This window comes from Microtus pennsylvanicus, chromosome 12 (assembly GCF_037038515.1).
Source record: "Microtus pennsylvanicus isolate mMicPen1 chromosome 12, mMicPen1.hap1, whole genome shotgun sequence".
NCBI classification, from domain to species: domain Eukaryota; kingdom Metazoa; phylum Chordata; class Mammalia; order Rodentia; family Cricetidae; genus Microtus; species Microtus pennsylvanicus.
In genome coordinates, this window is record NC_134590.1 from 54,148,165 (window position 1) to 54,164,596 (window position 16,432).

The window sequence follows — 16,432 nt, forward strand, 5'->3', positions numbered from 1 at the left end:
GGTGGTACTTGGCACAAAAAATGGACTCTCTTGTAAGGCTGTGGGAGAGAGGCAGGTCTGTCTCATTTGCCTTCTGGAGTAAAGTCCTCTGAGTATGAAGTACAGAGGAAACACTGTGCAAAGTCCAGCAAGAAAACCCTCAAACCACGGTACTTCATTTCTCCCCTCACAAGAAAAGACCAACAGATTTAATCAAGACTTTTGCTTCTCAATCTGTGGACTGCGACAAGGGTTACAGAAAGGCAAGTGAGGTCAGTTCTCATGGCATCCTGGTCCTCCTCCTTCCAACCCAGGTACGGGTGAGCGTCCTCGTGGAATGGTGCAGACTCCTCCCCTGCCCTTTCTCCTTCATCTGTCTTCCCAGTCCTCCACCCCCCCCCCACCGCCATCACTGTACAAGATACCGTTTTCTCTGTTGTCTCTTGTACACGTGTTCCTTCTTCTCCTTCTTGGTCCTCTTGATGAGCTCTGGCTCCACCCTTTACTTGAGTTTTCCCCTCTGATTGCTCTGGTTCAGGATCAAAGTTGAAAGTAAAGAAGTTATAGGCCTCTTCTGCAGAGGGGAATCCGGGAGGGGGCTGAAGAGAAACAGACAGCAAGCAGCTTAGATGGGGAAACGGAATGAACCCCACCCACACAGTTAACTGATGCTGGCTTGAGCTAGGGCAGCTCGGGGAGGCCTGTTGACTGCATTGTCTTTGCTGGAGGTTAACTGAATTATAGGTCATGGATTTTAACAAGTGCAGCAAGCAGTGGTTGAGTATTTAAAATAAGTAACTAGTATTACCTTTAAAAATACTATTTTATGTGTACGATGAGTATTTTGCCTGCATTTATGCACACAATTGCATAGAGTGCCAATAGAAGCCAGAAGAGGGCATCGGACTCCCTAAAACTACAGTGACATGATCGTGAATAGCCATGTGGGTGCCAGAAACTGAATCTGGGTCTTCTAGAAGAATGGTCAATGTTCTTAGTTGCTGAATCATCTTTCTCCAGCTCTACTTTAAAAAAAAAATATGAACAATTCCATCCCAGTACTCATAAAAATGTACTAGTTAAAAAAAATGTACTAGTTAAAAAAAAGTAATAGCTTCAGGAAAGATAATTAAGGCATCAAACAGTATACTCATTGTTCTGTGGACCAATGCAGAGATAATTTTGTTTAATAATGAGAAGTATGGATCGCTTCATCTTTTTAACAAGTGACAGTTATTGTTTTGGTTTTGGAGTTGGTACCCCCATTCCTTCCTCATTATGAAAGCTGGGGAGCAACCTCTCATCTTACCGTGCCCTGCCCTCCTTGCAGCCCTCCTTTCTCCCCACAATGGGGCAGTATTTTAATCTTGCCTCCAGGACTTTAAAAGTAGAAATCCCTGACCCTTCCCCGCCCCCCCCCCCCCCCCCCCAGCACCTCTCTTGCATGCAGAGCGGCAACAGGGATCAGCTATGTGGATATGCATCTGGGCTTAGAGATTTCTGAAAAGCAGAAAGAAACATGATTTTAAAGACAGACTTTCTAACCTGGGGTTTTGACTTGATTTTTCGTACAGAATCACGGAACTTAAATCTTGAATGGCTCTGGGGGTTATCTTCTTGTTGAGTCCCTCCTATCTCTTCACTTGGCTTTATAAAGGGGAAAATGACATATTAAAGCAAAAGAAATCCAGAAATTAAGGTTATTCTAAATTTTCTAAATTGAGGATTAGCCTTTGTGTTGGCTTAGCTGTTACCTTGACAGAACCTGGGATTAGTGACCTGGGAGAGTCTTAGTGTTTAGTGTTTAGAGTCTAGATCAAACTGGCACCTGAACCATTCTCTCTCTCTCTCTCTCTCTCTCTCTCTCTGTGTGTGTGTGTGTGTGTGTGTTGGAAGTCAGATGTCTCAATGGTTGATTATGTACGAAGACCACTGTGGATGGCATCGTTCCCTAGGCAGGGAGTCGTAACTATATAAAAGTAATGAAAGCTGGCTGAGCATAAACAGCAAACGAGCAAGCAAGGAGGTGTGCTGGATCCAGTTCAGGAAGAGAACCAAGACACTTCCCACCTGAGAGGGCCTACTGTGTGTCTGTTACTGATAGAAAACACTGTTAATGCATGTTAACTCAGTCCATAAACAATACCAAGAACTCAGTTGTAGTTTTGTCCCATTGTGAAGAAGGGGAAAGTAGGGTCAGACAGTACAGGAACCTCATGTCAAAGTAGAAAGAATCCACGTCTCACCTCTGTGCCAAATTCAGTCTCCGTTTCTCTCTCGCTGGAACTGCGCAGGCGCCGGGGCCTAGGGGTGGGGGCATCCCGCAGCAATGCGCTTTCCGCCTTGGACTGAAGACCCAAACAGGAAAGTGTTATATATAACAAATTATCAGAGAACCTCAGCTGCCCCCGGAATAAAGAAGAGTCGGTAAAGCGGCCACATGCTGTCCCACTGTAGGGATCAGAGCGAGGACAATGGCTTAGAACAGGGACAGCCATTTTCCGCTGTAATTCTCATGTGTGCCAATGCAAAGTATAGTAATATTTAGGGCCTGAAGGACAGATTGAATCGCTCTCAGATCCACACAGTTTGAAGCATACAATGCAAGCAAGACAAACCCCCGGAAGTAGCAGTCAGTCCTGAAGGGGACATTCACTGTCGCTCTTACCCTTGCGGCCTGAAGCTTCTCCCTCATACGTTCCCTCATGGAAAATTCTGCAAAGCCTGTTCTGGATGCCGAAGGGATGGGAGGTAAGCCTTAAAAATAAATAAATAAATAAATAAATAAAACTTTTAAACATTTTCTTCTCAGGGGTGAATTGACTATAAAAAGGGATGTAATTTTGCTCATAGAGGGCTGCACAAGCAAACAGACCGCAGTGCTGAAGCCGCTTTGACGGTGGAAGTATATGCCTTGGCTTCTTGGAGACTGACATGGAGAATTTGGCCCTGCTAGGGACTGTCACGTTGGTTGACCAAGCCCAGAATGAGTAGCCCCTGAATGTTGAAGGCACACAGACAGCTGCCAACTCAGCCAGCGCTGAACTCCAACAAGTTGCTTCTTGGGTGAATGGGTGGCTGATGCAAGGTTGTCCCAGGAGTTAAACTTCTCTTCAACTAGAGCAACCTTTGCTAAAGGCCTAGCTATAGCCCTTGGACTGCCAAGGGCTGTCACTGAGACAATGTGCATATCACAGATATTACTGAATACAGAGGGGAACCACTTGAACAAGTATGCAGCTATTGTGTGTTGGGTATAGTGAATTAGCATGTGACTGTCCACAGCATCCTTGCTGGATTATCACCAGATCATAACTCCAAGATCAGGTGTTACCATCCCTGGGTGTCATTGTTGATGGAGACAAAGAGGTCATGCATCACAAATGACGGGCTTCTTGTCATTTTCTCACAAACATCTGTTTTTTATTTTTCAGTCCACAACAGAATGCTTGCGATTTGGTCCCAGTTCTGTTCTTTGATACCCAACACCATCCTGAGAGAAATACAGGAAATAAGATGATACTTGATGCATAGAATGTTAAGTTCATTGGGATAGGAACCTGAAGCAGTTAAGTTTGCAGGATTTAGGGGGTGAAGTGATGGGGAGCCTTTAATGTTCTCCTAAGGAGTCTTGACTCTGCTTTCTGTGGAAGTCTTGAAGCAGGTGGAGAGAGCAGAATCCAGGTCAGTAGTGTTTTTAGAAGCTGCACCTGGAGAGCTTCACCTAGCTGCACCAGCTAGGATGTCCCGGTGATATCTTAAGAAGAGAGGGTCAGTGGGAGGGAAGGAGGGAAAGAGAGAGGGAAGGAGGAGAGAGAGAGAGAGAGAGAGAGAGAGAGAGAGAGAGAGAGAGAGAGAGAGAGAGAGAGGAGACTAAGAAAAAAAAGTAGAGAAGAACATGGAAATCGGTATCTAGGATGCAACTAGTGGTTCTCAACAGCAAGGTCTAGGAACTTTTAAATACAGTAAGTCACAGCCAGAGCCTAAGCAAGTCCAAGCAGCGTGTGTTTAAACTACACTCTCTCTTGACTAATGGGTCATTACCATTAACCAAATGCAAAAGCATCCACCGAGAGTCTTTCCATCACATTGCTCACATTCTAGCTAGGGAGGTGATATGCACCAGGCAGAATTAGGAAATCCGAAAAGCCTCTAAATGTCTTTCCCAGCATAAGTTAAAAACCACCACAACAACATATCATTCTTAAAGATCAGCAATTGCTAACGATTAAAGGAGAAGGGACGAAATCAGAGAAGCATAGATTTCTCGGGCACTGAAGCCAAGCTGTGTGAGTCCTTTGGTTAGTGTCTTCCTCTCTCCTTAGATGCTCCACAGTAACCCAGTCTCACTTCTTCAGGCAACTCTCCTGAGACTAACCTTAGAAAATCTGCTTCCTGTGTGTGTCTCACCAGGTCTTGAAGACTTTGAAAATGCATGTCTCAGATAATTCATCTATGTCATTTACTCAAATTTCACTGTATTTTCTTTTCTACTAATACTGAGAAATTGGCCCTGAAGTGATACTTTAATCGGAGAGGCTAGCATGAATGAATGGAAAACAAAAAACAGATATTAGTGAGAAAGGACTAATTAGTGAGAAAGTAGCTAATTGTTACTCTGCTAAGACACGGGGCAAGGTGGATTCATGAGGGAAGTGCATGCTTTGAAACCAGACGCTTACTTGATTTGCAACTGGTGTGTAATCTGTGAAATTGTCAGGACCATATGTATCTTAGATGAGAAAGTAGGAAGTCGAGAGTTACACTGCATAGGCATGGGCATGAGAGGCCATGTGGTCATAGGTGTGGGTCTCTCGGTCTCTGAATGTTGGAGAACTGTGTGCACGTTATAGAGTGATGGGGGATCACAGTCGAGCTGAGGCCCTGTGGCGAAGAGTGCTGATGTATATATAGCCCAGGCCAGTGTGAGGTTTGGGAAGTAGAGAGTCAGGGTAAGAATCACACATTTCCATCTAAGTGGGCAGACTCAGTGGGAAGATGTGGACCACCATCTGCTCCGAGCGGCAAGTGAGCATGCACACCTCACCAGAACAAGGCCTGAATATAGAGCAGAATCAACAACAACAAGATTCCAATAGGAAATGCACTGTTTTGGGAAGTAAGCAGAGGACTCTGTTATTCTTTATGGAAAAAGATCAGGAAGAGCTGGGCTTACAGTCTCATGAAGAAGACTTGTTCTTTGCCCATTTTAGGAGTTCCCTGTGGGCTCACAGGAACTGCTGCTAGGTTTGTAGTACTGGATTGAATTATTAAGTCTAAATATAATTCAGTCTATAATCCGAGGTTAAGTCTGTGGATCCACAGCGATGCAGCTGGCAGTAAGTAAGAGCACAGGTCAGCATATGAGAGCAGGAACCTGCTCCGTCACTTGTCCACTTGTCACTGTTAACCCTCCCTAGACTTTGCTTCCTAATCTACTAACAGTACCAAGGGTAGGACTACTAAGAAAATTAAATAATACAGCATACATCAAGACCCTAGCATGGCGCCTTCTACACCACTGCCTAGCTCAGAATGTGATCTGAGGTTCTTAACATTTTCAGATGTATCTGATGAACCTGTTTCTCTACACACCCATTGTCCCATCTGTCCAGAGTAAAAGCGTCATATATTGAGAAACAATCTCAACAAAATAAAAGACATATAAAAGCCTCACGGCTGATGCCAAAGGTTTTTTTTTTTTCTCTATGGTCAGAACCAAAGAAAAGTAGTTTTTGCTATTTCAACATAGTCCTGGGACTCATATGCAGAGAAACAAGGCAAGAAAAAGAAATTAAAAAATCACCCAGATTGGGATGTTACAGTCAAATTACCTTTATTAAGCAATTGCATGATAAAAAAAATTCTAATGATTCCACAAAAGATGTTAGAGTCACACACGAATTCAGCGAAAGTTTCAGAATATAAAACCAACACACAAAAGTCAATGGCATTTGTATATACCAACAACAAATAATTCAAAATGAAATTAAGAAAACAATTCTACTTATAATACCATCAAAAACTAAATAATACACTTAGGAGGAAGTCAATAAAGAAAGGAAAGGACTCACACACCCAAAACTGAAATTCTGCTGAAAGAAATTAAAGGTGAGAAAAATAAATGGAAGGACGGTGTGTTTGGGGATTTAAAGGCTCACTGTCATTAAAATGTCAATACTACCCAGACAGTCTATAGATCTGTATAATTCTTATGAAAAGCACATTAATTTTTGTTTTGCAAAAATAGGAATGTCTACCCTAAAGTACTTAAAGAACGTCAGAGGACTGTGAACGGCTAACACAGTTTTGAAAGTGAACAATCTTCAAGGCCTCCCATTTTCTAATTCCAAAACTCATTCCAAAGTTAAAGTCAAAACTGCATGGTAGCCGCATGAAGACAGAAATTTAAACCCATGGAAGAGAATGGAGAGAGAGCCCAGAAATAAATCCTTCACTGTATGGTCAGATGATCCTCAACAGATGTGCCAAGACCCTTCTGTAGGAAAGCACCGTATTCACCAAATGGAGTTAGGAAAACTTACATCCAAAGATAAAAGAGTGGTCCTGGGAGCTGATGGTTCAGCAGGTAAGGCACCTGCCACCAAGCCTGACAACCTGAGGTCTCACCCTGGGATCCAGAGTGAAGGGAGAGAACTGGTTCATACAGGTTGTCCTTGGATCTCCACATGCTCACCAAGGCATAACATGCTCCCCCAGCCATGTAAACAATTTAATTTACTAATAAATAAGAGATGAAATCATATCCCTACCTAATAAACAAAAATGAACTCAATAAGGATTATGGCATTGAATTGTGCTGTGAATTCTTGGATAATAACACTAAAAATACAGGCGTCAACAAGAAAACAATATGTGGAGCCACATCAAGCTTTAAAACGTTCTGTGCCCTGAAGGAGGACACAGTCACCAGAGTGAACACAGCCTGCCCTGAGAGAGGCTCTGCCTTAGCAGAGCGGTCTTTGCCCAGCAGCTCTCAAGAGTGTGTTCAGGGGGTGAGGTGTGTACTGAAAGAAAAAGCTCCGCTGACAGGACTGTATGTGTTGTGGAGGGGAGAAAGGACTGCTCTAGGTGGGAGGTCAAGGAAGGCCTCTCCAGTCCCAGCCCTTCTCTCCACCAGCCTCCTACATCCATAAACCCATGTCCACCTGGGTACCCAAGAAGCATCTCACACTCTGCATCTTTATTCCTGGTTACCGGCCCCTCACACACGTCCTTTCTGCTGTCCCTCTCCTCTGAAGATGGCCGCCCCACTTTCCCAGTTGCTGAGTCAAAGCCATGAAGTCTGCTCTAACTGGAAGCCCTTGTGTTGCATTCAGTGAGAAGAATATGCTTCTGAATTTTCAAGCCACACAATCTATGATATTTAGTTAGGGTGGCCCAAGTTGACAAAGGCATGTAAGAAAAAGAACAGCTATGTGTGTGTGTGTGTGTGTGTGTGTGTGTGTGTGTGTGTGTGTGAATCTTAGTCTGCTTTTCTGGGATTCCTAGCAGCCCTAATTGCATGTTGCTTCCTTGTTGTTGGAGCCACACCTTTCTTAGGGTTGGACTTAGGTCAGCTGCTTCCACAGGTCTCTAATGTCTAATGGTGACTCTACCTCCCAGCGCTGCCACAGTACAGGAGTGTAAGGACTGTGTAACTGGAAGAACGAAGCACATTTCTTGTCGGATCCACTTTGCCCGTCGTAAGGGAAGGGCAGTGGTTTTCCCCACTCTGGGCTCACAATGAATGATACTCACTGCACTGACAGGAGCAAATGCAGTGAAGTCCAAAGACTAGCCAAGGCTCTTTTTTTAAAAAATCACGTTTACGTATGTATGTGCACATCCGTGTGTCTTGAGTGCAGGTATGCGTTCACCTCAGTGAACCCGTTACAAACCCCAGGTGTCCATTCCCCCCTTCTACCTTGTTTGAAACAGGGTCTCATTGTTATGAGCACATGTGTGTGTGCCAGGTTAGCTGGGCAGTGAGCTTTCAGGGATTCTCCCGTCTCTACCTCCCATAGGAGGCATTACTTAGGAGTATTGGAATTACAGATATATGCTCCCATGCATGCCTTTTACATGGGTCCTGGGGATTTGAACTTGAGTCTTCGCACTTGCACGGCCAAGGGCTTTTCTCACTAAGCCACCTCCCCAGCCTCCTTGCCATGGTTCTCAGAAGTAGAAGGTGAGTTTGCAGGGACTGAGTGTGAGTGTTGTGAGGGGTTAATAGCCCCAGAAACTGCCCCTGTTCTGCAGTCTAGCTGACTCTTGTTCTGCTTCATACACACGTGTGTCTCTGGGCCACCCTTCTTCAAATTCTAAAATATCTGATTATCTCTGCTAGTTCTACTTCGGTTACTGCTATTTGCTTTTCCTGGTTATAGCGGAGCTCCCTAACTACCTGTCTTCTAGTCTGATGCCACCCTAGAAACTGAGCCACAGAGTTACAGCAAAACAGTTGGAGCCCCCCCAAAAGAGGGGCTTCCAAAACTCAGTCTCTGAGAATGACTACATTGCTGTTGTTTTGTCCTATTCGGGGAGGCTTACCCCTGCTCATATGTAATAATAAGACCCCCAATGAAGCCCCATATTGCTCAATGCTGAGTCTGTGATTGGTAGTTGATAACCACCAGTTGAAAGCAAGCAAGATACTCACTCCGAGGCCCCCGCCGGGCTGTTAAGCTCAGGAGGTTGGTTTCAGGTTCTTCCCCCATCATCTCTGGTTGGCCACCGCCTTGGAATTTGTCTGACACCATTTCCTCAGGGGTAGTGGCAGGTGGCTGTGAAGAGATGAGAGGTGTCTGAGATGCCTGTGCTTCATTAGCTCAGTCCCTTTCTTAAAATGCGGTGGGGTCACCGCAGAAGGGCCGGGCCTTAACACTTTCCACGCTGTTCACCGTTGCTCAGGTCTCTGTTACCAGTCTGAGCGGTTACTAGGGGGCTTCTCACCATAGTCTCATGGTACCCCAAAATAAGACAATGATTGCCACATTTTCTGGGAAGAAAGGCATACATCTATGCAGGGAATTGCAACAGAACACTTCATCTCCAACCCCATATAGACAGGAAAGGACCATCCAAGTGGCTCTGGCTAATCTGGGCTGAAACTGTTTCCACACTGGGTGCTCCTGAGAATATCTTGTGGTGTTTTCCTCAAGTCTTGAGGAAGCAGAACTGGTAAGGATGCTTCTGTGCCAGGAAGACTAAAGCCCACAGTCAGCTCAGCCTGGCTATGAGCCTCCTTTCTCTGTAAAAGCGTTGTTATGCAGTGAGGCTTGCAGCGCTGGGCTCCCTCTGTAAGCTATGCTTGGGGAATTGCAGCACGGAGATTCAAATGGAAATAGAGCACTCAAAAGGATGGGGTCTTCTGAATAAAACCATAGCGGGGATCAAGGCTCTAGAGCAGACTAAACAATCACAGGATGCCTTCAAAGTTGGCTTACAAAACTCAGCCACTGAGAGTTACGACGTTGCCTGTGGCTTTCTCCTGTTTGGTCCAAAGATGCCAGGCAGCTTTATCTTTGGTCACTCTCTGCTCACTAAGTGGCTCTAAAGTACTTTTTATCTGACCCCGCAGGGTCCCCTGCCCCGGGCTGCGGAGCAACAAACAGGCTGAACCTCAACTAAAAGCTTCAGGACGCGATGCGGCTGTGAGTGTTCCTAGGTCTTGGTGTCCCTAGTCTCCTAGAGTGGGCAGCTGTGCTCTGGCAGCTTTTCTCAGCCCCCTACACCTTCCCCTATGGCTGGATTCAGCCTGCAGGAAAGGCAGACGGAGCTTTTGTCTTCTCTGCTTTCCCTAGTGGAAATGGGCAGAGTTCCGAGGAGCTGGCAGGAAGGTTCCTCCCTGACTCTCCCAATCCCCTCTCCTCTTCCCAGGTCTACTCTCCCTCTCCTGGCAGTCTCATCATGTGACTGTTAGCTCAAAATGGCGCTCCCTTTCCCTCCCTCCCAGGCTCCAGGCAAGTCCCAGTCTATAACAGCCCCTTTCTTGCCTTTCTTCTTCAGAACGGCAGTTCCTTAATAAGGGAACTGAATTACCTTGCTGGGATGCTTCCAGCGAAGGACGCGGGAAACTCCTGCGGAGAGGTGGGGGAGAAATGGCTGCAGGCTGGGGAGACAGGAGTTAACTGTGAATTTGGGACTTGGGGTAGAAGAAAAAGGGAGTCTCTTAAGATTTGTGATCCTGCACTGCCATCTGCTGCCCGCCACAGTCTATGACCGTCAATGGCAGGACTCACATCAGCTACTTTCCTTCCTTCCTTCCTTCCTTCCTTCCTTCCTTCCTTCCTTCCTTCCTTCCTTCCTTCCTTCCTTCCTTCCTTCCTTCCCTCTGTGTTATCCTGTCTCTATACAAAAACGGAACAAAGAAACAACAACAACAACAACAAACAGACAAAAGCTCTTAGTACAGGTACAGCCTTATTTGGAGCGTCAACTCTCTATATACGCCCCACACCAGGATCTCACACATTAGACCACCCACCTACATCCCTGCCTCAGTTTGCAGGAGTGAGCCAAGAGCTGGAGCCCGCGGGAGGGATGGGTTTTCTAGTTAAGTTTCTATTGCTGCAACCAAGAACACCTTGAAGAAGAAAGAGTTTATTTTCCTCCTACACTTCCAGGTGACAGATCATCTCAGAGGGAAGTCAGGCAGGAAGTCAGTGCAGAAACCCCAAGCCAGGAACCGAAGCAGAGGCCACGGAGGGACACTGCCTACCGGATTGCTGCCAGGGTCATGCTCACCTAACCTTTTCATAAAGCCCAGACTTACCCACCGAGGGATGACACTGTCCGCAGTGGGCTAGACTGTTCTACATCAATTATTAGACAAGAAAATACTCCACAGACATCCCATGGGCCAATTCCTTGGCGGAAGTTTCTTTTTCCTACGAGTATCTCACAAGTATCACAGGGGGATCTGTGTGGCTTCCCAGAGGGGCAGGCAGACTGCCCATCAGTGATACGTATCAATAATATTCTACATAGACGGATGCAGTTTCTCATCATTTCTTACCTTTTTTTTCCTCTGTTGTCTTTGGACCTTTGAATTCTTCCGTCTTCCCACCTCTGTGTCCACATCATCGCCGGTGAACTCCTTTGTCAAAACACAAAGAGAGAAGAGACCTCTCAGGTAGTTTCTCCCTGAAACTCTATCGTCCAGCTCCCACTACCATGGGGATGAGCAAAGGGACAGTTAGCAACATTTAAGGGGTCACCCACCATCACTTTTTCTCAATACAGGCAGGCTCTGGGGGACTTCCACACTAACTGAGACATTGTCCACGCGATGGTGCTAAAGCTACATTGTTATTGCTATGAGTGTTCATTCATGCTTTGAACATCTATTGAGCACTTACTGTATACCAGGCCCTGGGGCTACAGTGTATACACACAGTGTGGTCCCCAATCTCATTCTAAGAGAGGCGACCACCAAGGGGAACTTCCAAGACAAATGGAGAGGCGGGGACAGGCAGTGGATTCGCGTTTGAGGTTTCATTTGCTGCTCCCCAGGCTGAGATGCAGGAAAGGACTGTAGGTTGAATTAGCAGGAGTTTCAACTCGCAGGGAATTTGGGGAGGGAAAAGTGAGGCCATTGCTTTTTTTTTTTATTTTACCTAAGAGGTCAGAGCTAAAATCTCTGAGGTGCTCAGACTTTAACATTCCCTGCTATGCATCAGCCCTTCTGAGTGAATGAGAAACTGCAAGATGGCTGAATGTGTAGTAAGCTTCTGCCATCCCTGCCCTTGGTAGCTGAGGTGGGAAGACCATGATAGCCTGGGCTGTGTAGGAAGCAGAAGGCCAGCCTTAGTTACAAAGTGAGGTAATCTCAATAATAAACGAATAGACAACAGAAACATCAAGGCTCTTGCTGCCTTGCTGAATCCACTGAGGCACAATTGGAACACAGAGCTTGAATGTTAATGGTGTAAAGCTTCATAGAGACCTGAGACAGATGGCTGATCCACGTCCCTATTCATCCCCTTCCTCCTTGGCTATTGGGGTCAGGGAAGACACAGAGGTCAGTTCCAGAGGAGGGAGCCAAGAAATCCCAGCCAGAGAATGGGCTTGGCTTGGGCTTTTGGTTTGGTATGAGCTCTGTCTACCTGGAGTTCTGAGCAGAGGCTCCATCCTCACCCCTCTCCTTAGACCTGCTGGTGAAGGACCGCTCTTAGCTCAGAGATTCCCAGAGAGGATGACAATGTCCAGGTGGGCAGGCGTGGCTCGAAGTCCAATTCCTCGTTTTCTTGGACTTAAACACACCATTGAGGAGTTTAGGTCATTTGTTTTCTACTAACGGACGGGGTCCAGTAAGAGTTATGTGAGGCTCAAATGCAAGCCCACAGTCACGGCTTTCCTCACTGCTGGATAAATGAACAACAGACAGGGGTGTGTGTAGCTCACAAGCATGTGATAACTTGCTTAAAGTTCATCTGTATGGTTTTATTAAGGGTGCCATCAGGGGCCTGGAGAGATGGCCCAGTGGTTAAGAATACGGGCTGCTCTTACAGGGCACCCAGTTCTTACAGGTTTAGTTCCCAGCATCTACACTGTGCTCCCACCTGCCTATAGCTCCAGTTCCAGGGGTTCCGATACCCTCACACTGTCATGCGTGCAATGCACAGAAAATGAATATAAAATAAAAAGTACCTGCAGGCTTTGTGTTCTGTATTTTCAACCCCATGATCCCTAATTCAAGGAGGTGTTAGGGTTTGGAGAGACACTCTGGCCTCTGCTAAATGGGCTGCGGTCTCCACTGTAGGTGGCTTCTCTTGCCTGGTCTGCGTTTTTATACACAGGGAGTCAGAAAAGACAAGACTGTAGGGACAGGCTTTTATTCATAACTTACAATGATCAGAAATGGTTAAGTTTATTAGAATAGTGTTCTATGAGCTGTGCCTAGGAGCGGACAGTGATAACTGCTGTGTGCTGGATTCCTGAAGTGGTGACAAAATTTCCAGAACATTCAGGTAGAGGTGAAACCCAGACTATGCAGGGCTGTGTAGCCTTCATCATCTGCCTCTTTCCCCAACAAAGGTCGATAAAGAACGCTCGGAGTGCTTGTTCTGGCATATGTTAAGTTAAACTAACTTTGGCCCAAGCATGCCTCTGTACTTGGTGGATGTAAAAAAAGTGATAATTTGGTATTCAAATGAACTGAAATCAAGCTGGGAGTGTGTGTTTCTAACAGATAGTTCTGTCTTGGAGAATCCGAGCCTGCGGCCATTCCTAGTTAGTCACAGGCCAGCAAACGATTAGACAGACATGTTCCAACAAGGCAACCCTGAGTTGCAGTCAAGCCAGCTTTTCTGGGACCTCACTTCTGATGAAGGCTCTGGAACCCGGCAGGCAGCTGTAAGTGCCATCTCTGCCTGAATGTTCTAGAACTCTAGTGGCCATTCATGAATCCAGCCACTGTGCAGAGCACAGCTCCCCACAGCTCTTCAGGTTCTCAGAACTATCTCATCCGTCTAAGCTGAGTTTGTCTGAAGCATCGCCTTTAACACATGCAATAAATGCTTGTTGCCAGACTGAACTTCCTTACCCACAAAGGGCACCAAGGGGAGCAAGGCCGGGACTTACCTCTGAAATTATTTTTACTCTTTCTTCCTTGGGATTCATCTTGGCTGGGATGGTTTCTGAGAACAAACAAGGAAGAGATCAGGCATCGTGAGATCATCCCTGTCTCTTGTTGTTGATGCAGGCAGACTGAAGCTTACATAACAAGCATGGCAAGCCCCAGGAATGGGGATATAAGAGACGGAGGCATGCTAGCCCTCTGCCCCTGTACACCCTAGTGGGCAGACGAACCCCGGCTGGAAGTCGGCATCAAAGGACCATCTCTGACTTTCTTCTCTTCTTGGCCTCTCAGTCTCAATTTTTAATCACCTTCCTGTTTCAAGGAGCAGAGAGGTGAGGCCAGAGCGGGCGCCAAATCCTCTCACTTTCTGCAACTCCCACTGGTCCCAGCACTCCTCTGCCCCCTCTTCTGCTTGCTACTGTGCTGTGGTCTCTGCCTTCCCCTGGCCCAGCTCCTGGCGATCAGTGAGTCCCACTGTGTCCGTCCCCAGGACTATGATCTTGTAATCTCCCACCCCAACCCTGCTGCCTAGACAGCCATTTCTTCCTGCTCTGTAGGTTCATTCCTGCCAGGGTTCAAAATAACCTGACTTTTTCCTTACACAAAAATGTCTTCTCACCATTTCACTTCTCTTGTAGCTGTTGCTCCACTTTTCAGTCTTTCTAAGAACACACCAGAAACGCTCCCCCTTTCTTAATCTTTATTATTCTGGGTGTCTAATACACCCCGTGCCTACTCTTGCTGGGGTCTGTTTGTTGGATGGCCAGTTCTCTTCTTCACGTACAGATGTGTTGTCGAAGCACTTTCTTCGCCCGGCCTCTGGAACAGGTTCCTTCCCAGTGTTCATGCCACTCACCAGCTGCTCCTTCTCAGGCACCTTGGCTGGTTTCTCATCTCCCCAGCATCGCATGCTGGAGTGTTTGGCTCGGCCTCTTCTCACTCCCCTGGCTGCCTTATCTTAACTCTTGGCCTGGAATACCATATGCACATGGATCTTTCCCACATCGACACTCTGAGTCTAGACGCATCCTCAGAATGCTAGAATCCAGTCTGTGATGGTGTCAGGGTTACCTCCCTTGACCCTGATTGAAGCTGTTGGCCTCTGCTTATGAGTCTGTGCTACAGTCTTCCCATTCTACCAAAACAGAACCCCTGCGGCCACCCTTGGCTGTTTTCACCCTCCTATGATATAGCATACCTGTTATTATTTTTATGTCAACTTGACTAGATCAAGGGATACTTAAAAAAAAACTGGGGAGTTACTGTTCTGTGTAGTTTTCTTGTTTGTTTGTTTTACTCTTTGGTAAGCCACCACCCAGCTTCCAGATACATTTACAGATCCTAATTTGTGAATGCCTGACTTTAACTTGTTTCAGCCAGTTTTTCTAACTTAAATTATCCCATTTCTCTTTAACTATGTTTTGCCTCTGGGCTTTTTATCTTTATTCTATATCTCTTTCTTTCCTTCTTACTCCATGGCTGGCTGCATGGCTGGGTGGCTGGACCCTGTAGTCTTTCTTTCTTTCTTCTTTTCTTGATCCTTGCTCTTTGAGCCCAGATTTCTCCTTCTATCTATTCTCTCTCCATCCTAGCCCCACCTATCCCTCTCCTGCCCAGCTATTGGTGGTTCAGTTCTTTGTTAGGCCAATCAGGTGTTTTAGGCATGCAAAGTAACAGCTTAACAGAGTTAAACAAATGCAACATGAAAAAATAAAACATGTCTTTGCAAATATTAAATTAAACAAATATTCCACAGCATAAAAGGATGTAACACATCTTAAACTAATAATTTACAATAATTCTTTGTGTCTGGGAGCATCTTTCCAAAGTTACATTGGTTTTTTAGTCCTAATGGACCAGGTGAGAAGAGTCACTTCCAAAATGAGTGGCACCGAATAAATATCTAAGACCGCAAAAGAACAAACACAAAAGGAGAATGAGCCTATTTCACAACCCCTAATAGCCAGGATTCTCCTATCCTCTCACATCCAAGCCACCTCTCCTTAGGACACCAGAACTCACCCCAGCCCCCAACTGCGGTGATATTTTGTTTGTGCTATAACAATTAAAGCTCGCCTGAGAATCAGAGTGTGGAGCGAGTCACGAGTTAGCCATAGAGGCCAGGCAAAGGTGGCACACACGTTTAATCCCAGTACTAGGGCTGCAAAGGCAGATGGACCTCTGTGAGTTCAAGGTCACCCTGGGTTACACTAGATTGATCTGGTCTCAAAGTAGCTCACACCTTTAATCCAGTACTTGGGAGTCACATTCCTTTAATCCCAATAACAGGGAGGAGGAGACAGGAAGGGATGTGGCTGGATGGAGAGAGGAATATAAGGCAGGAAGAGACAGGAACTCGGGGAATTCAGTCTGAGGATTCCGAGAGACAGGATTGCCCATTCGGTCTAAGGATTTGGTAGAGGTAAGAACTAGTGGCTGGCTGTTCTGCTTCTCTGATCTTTCAGAATTTACTCCTACATCTGACTCAGGATTTTTATTATTAAGACCAACTAGAATTCACATTACATAACCCTGCACACCCTCATCTCAGGCGTTTGGCCTTAAACTTACACCTTTGGTTTTCCTGGATCAGGAGCCAGAACTGACCGGAACTGCCCTACCCTATTAACATGCAAGGTCCCCAGTCTGCAGATTGCTCACCGAGGGACTTCACAGTGTCCAAAGTCAGGGGCGACAATTCCCTAGTAGATTTCTACTCCTGGGAGACCCTGCTAATTCAGCATCCCATCTCCCAGAAATCTGCCAGCCTTCTAGTAGTATCCGGCACTATACTCCGAAGACCTCTGCTTCCAACCAACACGGTGGTCAAACCAAGTCCTCTCCCCTGTCTCCTCTGCAGACTGACTC

At 46.1% G+C, this 16,432-nt stretch overlaps 1 protein-coding gene across 3 annotated transcripts in view; it reads right to left on the reverse strand.

The window, feature by feature from the left end:
* Positions 1-16,432, reverse strand: part of Cc2d2a (coiled-coil and C2 domain containing 2A) — a 76,305-nt gene that overhangs the window by 55,383 nt on the left and 4,490 nt on the right. For 2 of the 3 annotated variants that reach the window (XM_075943674.1, XM_075943673.1), the window contains exons 4-10: positions 13,567-13,622; positions 11,000-11,080; positions 8,642-8,765; positions 2,648-2,736; positions 2,226-2,327; positions 1,525-1,626; positions 405-578 (exon numbers count right to left, since the gene is read on the reverse strand). In XM_075943674.1, coding sequence (XP_075799789.1) covers positions 405-578; positions 1,525-1,626; positions 2,226-2,327; positions 2,648-2,736; positions 8,642-8,765; positions 11,000-11,080; positions 13,567-13,605 — 711 coding nt within the window. In that variant the 5' untranslated portion in view covers positions 13,606-13,622. Of the gene's footprint in view, positions 1-404; positions 579-1,524; positions 1,627-2,225; positions 2,328-2,647; positions 2,737-8,641; positions 8,766-10,023; positions 10,135-10,999; positions 11,081-13,566; positions 13,623-16,432 lie in introns of those variants that run through there. The other variant, XM_075943675.1, reaches the window with a different exon arrangement.